This window comes from Grammomys surdaster, unplaced genomic scaffold (assembly GCF_004785775.1).
Source record: "Grammomys surdaster isolate TR1022 unplaced genomic scaffold, NIH_TR_1.0 125834, whole genome shotgun sequence".
In the NCBI taxonomy this organism is placed as follows: domain Eukaryota; kingdom Metazoa; phylum Chordata; class Mammalia; order Rodentia; family Muridae; genus Grammomys; species Grammomys surdaster.
Window position 1 is genome coordinate 2,626,473 of NW_021620662.1, and position 6,000 is coordinate 2,632,472.

Below are 6,000 nucleotides of genomic sequence, written 5' to 3' on the forward strand. Positions count from 1 at the left end.
CCTCTTTCCTACTGCCTCGGCCCAGACCTCAGTCATCCTGGAGCTTTTCTTTCTTGTGTCTTACACGTGACCCACCATCTTATTCTGGTCACTCTTCCCTTCTCAATCTGTAGGGTCTAGCAACTTGCTCCCCACCTCCTCCCTGACTACCTGCTCCTGGAAGTCCTTAGTGAACACTTCCCTTCTGAGTCACGTCCTGACAGGTGCTTCTGCTTCCCCCTTTTACCATTATGTGTTATGCATAAATGGGATCACATGACTGTCAGGGCTGGGAGGCCTCTGAGATTTTCTTCCTTCTTGTTGTCTGAAAACAAAAGACTGGCTCAGACAAGACTCAGGACATGGAGAGGCATGAGCTTCGTTCTGTCAGTTCTTCATCACACCAGGGGATAGCACAGACCCAGATAGACTCCTGGTTTTAGGGAACCCAACACTTGATGGGTGGGGAGCATTATTCTCCAGAGCTTGCCTTGTGTTCGTGGTGCAACCACAGGGGGACATTGAATCTGCCCTGTGTGGTATGGCCAAGCCTACTGTCTGGCAGGCAGTGGTGGTCCCGTACCAGAAATATAGTACTTCCTTCAGCTGTTTGTGAAAGCTAGGCATGTTATGTGCAGTATAGAGACAGCCTGGCAGCGAAGGCCCAGCCCTCCTAGACTGGCAGCTGTGTGACAGAATGAAACACAGGTTTCCCTAGAAGGATAGTTGCCATTTTGTCTCAGACATAGGGCTATGCCAGCTGTACCAATGCCGAGTGTCCTGAGCAGCCCCAGAAAGACACCTGAAGAAGATGGATGTAGATATGGCAGGAGGGGAACCCATGTCTCTGTCCAGCAGCAGGTGTGCCTGCCTGCTGCTCTGCTGTAGGCCCTGTGCTCCAAGACTTTGACTTAGCAAATGTCTGTAGAAAGATAGTCTAGCAGGCCCCCAGTACATCTGCTGGCTGGATGTGCAAAAATGGGCATAGCCGTGGGAACTTAGCCCAGCACTCCCGTAGCTCAGCAGCCAGGGTCTTCCCACCAAAGCACAGTGCAATCTAGCCAGCCTCTAGTCCCTCCCTCTCCTCTTCACCATTTAATCACTGGCTTTTCTGTGTAGAGACCCAGTCACACCCACTTTGGGGCCTCTGTAGACTGTTCCCAGACTAGCAGGAGCTTCCAGACACGTATGACTCATTCCCTGTCCTCAGTTACATCTTCAACAGAACGTTCCCACAGAGAGGCCTGAACCACCAGGCTTAGAATTGCCACATGGACCCTGCCATGTTGTGTTCTGCTCACTTAAACATACCACCTTGAACCCTCAGGTCTGTATCCACCTGGAGGCCTGTGGCCTTCCCAGCCTGTGTGTCTGAGCAGCAGCTTCGACTGCCCAGTGGAGAACCGTGCTCCAGGGGTGTCACAGGATCCCACTTCCATCCCTGACAGGTAGGCCCACTGCTCTGATACAGCTCTGCTTGCTGCAGCTGGAACTGGAGCTCAGGTTGTCCTCATGGATACTAGGACTATGCCTAGGAGCTGTGTGATTTCTGCCTTCTGGAGTTACACTGTTCTGTCAAATAGACCAGCCACTGTGCAAAACATGAAGTCAGAGCAGTTCAGCTGGCAGCCCCAATGGACATTCCTCTGTATGTTGAAAGCATGATTTTATACATGGGACAAATCTAAAAGTGTTCCTATTACCTTCTCCCTGATAGATCTTCATTTTCCCATGGCTCATTCTTGAACACACTTAAAAACTAAAACTGATCAGAAACCTGATATCGGAACATTGTTGCACAGTAGCAGCTGCTTCGGTGCACCGTGCAGTGTTATGTTCCTCAGTCAGGGGACCTGGCAAATGTTGATGTCTGTTGTCACAGGATCCACTTGAAGGCTTTTGGTTTAGCTCATTGTTAACAGTGTTCCTGCATTATCCCATAATGCATATCCAGTCTGTAGTGACCGCAGTACCAGACAGATTATAGCGGTCACTTTTTCAAGCTGAATGCTGCATGTGTTCTGAGGGACAGCTGGGCATTTGATTAGCAGACCAGCATGGCAAAGCTCTTCAGGTCTATACTGAGGCACTGAGGGGCCCCTTGTCTTTCCATGGTGCCAATACAGCTGCAGCCAGATTCTGTGTCTAACTAACAAATTCAGTTTGGAAGGCACCTTCCCTTTGACTCAGCCAGCTGTCCTGCTGGTAGAATGTCCTTGGCAAGAAGCTAAGCCTCTGGCTCTGACTTGACAGAACACACTGTTTATGCCCCTAACCTGGAGATTTTCAGAGGAGGATGCAGAGCAGTAGAGCCGTTCCTCTGTCTTTACTCGTCTCTTGGCGTGAAGTAATTGAAGCTAGCCCTTGAGTTTTGTTTGTTTTTTGTAGCAGTTTCATTGATTGGAGTGCATCCTGTGAAGGCCAGTTTCCCAGTGTGTACTGCCCTCTGGAACTGAACGACTACAATGCCTTTCCAGAAGGTAAAGCACTTGGCAATGCCAGTGGCACTCTTTCATTCTCAGAAGTCAAAGCAAGCTGTGTGTGTATGCACTTAACTAACAGGGAGCAGACTTGATCCTTCATGGGTGCTACCTGGATCCACTTGTGCACATGGAAAGAGGCAATTTTGAATGACCCTTCTGGCAGCCCTTGCTCTGGTGTCTGGGGGCTTCTTTGTGTAACTTATCCCACTGAGTCCTATAAATTAGGTAGAACTGAGTCATTTATGTCTCTGTAGCCTTAACAGGGCAGTTTCTCTATTGGACAGCGGGGGCACTAACTTATCAGCAGGTGAATCTCCTATGGGATATACTCATTCTTCAGCATGTCCTGACTCTACCCATGGGTCTGGGGAACCCTTAAGGAGGGAAACAAGCCTGGAACAGGAATAGTGGGTACGTACAGGTGCTGTCAAAACCCATGTGTCATAATAAGTAACTTAAGAGTTAAGAAATTCCATGATCATCTGGAAACTGCAGGATACAACTGGGCCAGGGTTTCTCTTGCTGGCATTGCCCTTCCCAGTCATATGTCCAGTGTTCTTGATTTGGACACTGCATTACAGCTAGCTAACCACAAGAGGGAGCTATAACTGTCTCCCAAGGATTAAGCCTTTGTCTATCTTCTTGGTAATATCTAGAAGTGCTTGGTTTACAAGTACTTTCGGGCCATGTGGTCCATGTGCAGGTTGATGAGGTTTGGGGGACTGGTAATTAACAAAATGGAAAGCAGCATAGCTGGGAGGTGTAGCCAAGAATGCCTGAGACCCAAGTGTTCCATCCCCACCCAGCACTGAATGTGTTGTGGTGATTGAGGGTAGGTACCAATTTTGGTACTGTCCACTTCTTTAGAAATGCTCTGAGTAAACTTTGTGCTTTAGAAATATCCCCATGTAATGATCGAGTACAGACACATCAGCCTTGCTAGGTGGTCTGCCTAGTATACAGACTGGACTCAGTGTCAGGGCTGCCTTTGTCCTAGAGAATTCAGCACTTCATGAACTAGTTTTTTCTCCCATTCCTCACAGAAAACATGAATTATACCAATGGCTTCCCCTGTTCCTCGAAAGTTCAGACGGACTTCATTGGCCACAGTACCCCATCTACCTGGAATACTCCGGACAGCATGCCTGCTGCCTGGGGCCATGCCAGTCTCGTCAACTCTCCAGTGAGTGTCGCCCTCCTGCTTCTCTCCACTCGCACACTATTCCTGTGCTCTGCTCCCTTCAGCACAGAGGTCAAGTGAGGCATAGCCGGTGGGATTTTATACACAAGAGTAGTGGCCACATTCTGAAGGCTGTAATGTGGAGACAGGGACAGGAAGTCTGTGTCACACTGTGGCCTCCATGGCCTTCATTGGGGTTGTAGGTGAAATGGGAGCTCTGTAGCTCTGTCTGTAATAACCACACTGTCTCTCCTCATGCCCACACCACTCATTTTCTCACGTGCGACATTTGACTGAACCCTTTAGATCGAAGGTAGACTTAACAGATCAGATAACAACGTTATAACCTCCTCAAACAACCCAGAATGTTTGGGACGGTTTACAGCTCTCAGGCAACCAGGTGGACATGACATCATGACTGTGTGCCTGGGGTGTCTGCTGAGTCTCAGTATTGCGTCTGGAAAGTCCCTTCTTGCTTTTTAACCTTTGGCTCCCTTTTCCATCTTTATTTCCACTTCAGTCCTACCTCACGAGCACCCGAAGTTTGTCTCCCATGTCTGGACTTTTTGGATCCATCTGGGCCCCACAAAGCGACGTGTATGAAAATTGCTGCCCCGTCAGTCCTGCCACAGAGCATTCGACCCACATGGAAAACCAGGTCATGTGCAAGGAATACTACCTGGGCTTTAACCCGTTTCGTGCCTACATGAACCTGGACATATGGACTAGCACAACAAATCGCAATGCAAACTTCCCCTTGTCCAGAGACTCCAGCTACTGTGGGAACGTGTGAGGGACTGAGTTTTGCGCAATGTGAATAAAGGGCCTTGTGTTTTGATTCCTAGCGTAAACTGGTTGTTGTGATAGAGTACAACGTTGCTGGAATATTTTGGCACTTTTATATAAAAATAAATGTTTTGTTTGTTTGTTTTTGTTTTTTAAATCTGGGTGTTTGTTTTTTGAGCCCTTCGTAAGTGAGTTTTACAGACTTGGCATCCCGGGATCATAACTTCCACCATACAGGAAGGGGAGGCTGTGGCATCTGTTCAAGCATCCCAAGTGTCTCTGGGGATACTGCAGAGAATGTGATTTAGTACATAATACCTCTGGCAGTCTGTGATTTTGAAGAGGACTTCATGGGCAGTCCCTGCAGCTAATAAGACGAAGGCTGACAAGGAAAACCCACCTCGAAGGAAGTCACCTTCTGATGGGGGCTGTCCAGGAAAGGGCAAGCTTTCTGGTCATAGTGCTGCTTCCTGTTATCTCATGGTAACAGTTGTCTGTGCTGCTCTGCTAGGCAGTCAGGGTTGGACATCTGGGAAGTGGAGCACTTCCTTCCTCAGCGCTAGTAAGTACCTCAGGGAGTTGAGTGCTCTGAAGTGGCACTATCTGTTGCTGAGTATAAACCTTGAGAACATTTTCAACTTTGAATAAAAGTTTCTTATTTTTATATCCCACTTTGTCTTTCTTGGAGATTGAGGGTGGGGTGCTTAAGTTGTTAGTTTGGTTTATTCCTTTTACTGTAGGAGCCTTGAAGGGAGACAGATGTCCTATAAGCTCAGGGTTGCCTTTTGGTAAGGCAAAGCCTTCTGGGCATATAATTCTGGGGAGCCCTCTAGTCACCAAGTCAGAATCCTGGTGTGGGTGAAACAGGCCCTCCAGGATTGAATAATATTAATTTATTTTTATTTTTATTTTTGTTTCTATAGAAACAAAAGACAAGGCCTTAAATACCTTAACAGCTATGTCCCTGTTGCTGTTCATAAAATCCAAAGAGTAGAAACAGCACGTGTTTATTGACAGATTATAAACAGTCATGCGTGAAATATCACCTCATCTTAAAATGAAGTGGAATTGATCCATGCTGGAAGGGTAAGCTTTGAAAACAGTATGTTAAGTGGAATAGCCAGTAAATGCTGGTTGGGTCTGCCTATGATGGACTGAGGACAGACAGGTGATTGACAGCAGATCAGTGGCTTCTTGGGATGAGGGCAAGGTGGGAGTAGGGAATTCACCCTGAATGGCATAGAGTTCTTGTTTGGGATGACAAATTCTGCAGATGGGTAACGGTTACATAGTACGGTGAATAAACAGTGCCAGTGAACACAGTTAAAATGGCTACAAATGGTAACTTTTGTGCGTTGTCTGACCACCACAGTAAAGGTGGGGTAGAGGAAGAACCCCAGAGCCTTTGCAGAATCAGATTCACACTTGGCGTCTAGAGTATGAAACATGAGATTTTAGTGCTGCTTCAGAACTACTATATCTAATGCTACATTGTGGGCTAGCATTATCTTAATCTCCCACTGGGAAAGTGAGAAGACACTTTTTTTTTCTATTATGCACACGAAACAAAAA

At 47.2% G+C, this 6,000-nt stretch overlaps 1 protein-coding gene across 3 annotated transcripts in view; it reads left to right on the top strand.

Moving 5' to 3' along the window:
* The window catches only part of Tmem131l (transmembrane 131 like), a 133,858-nt gene extending 129,273 nt beyond the window's left edge, over positions 1–4,585 (top strand). For all 3 annotated transcript variants that reach the window (XM_028789460.1, XM_028789462.1, XM_028789461.1), the window contains 4 exons: positions 1,307–1,427; positions 2,368–2,459; positions 3,506–3,645; positions 4,163–4,585. In XM_028789460.1, coding sequence (XP_028645293.1) covers positions 1,307–1,427; positions 2,368–2,459; positions 3,506–3,645; positions 4,163–4,435 — 626 coding nt within the window. In that variant the 3' untranslated portion in view covers positions 4,436–4,585. The remainder of the gene's footprint in view (positions 1–1,306; positions 1,428–2,367; positions 2,460–3,505; positions 3,646–4,162) is intronic.
* The last annotated feature ends 1,415 nt before the right edge of the window (positions 4,586–6,000 follow it).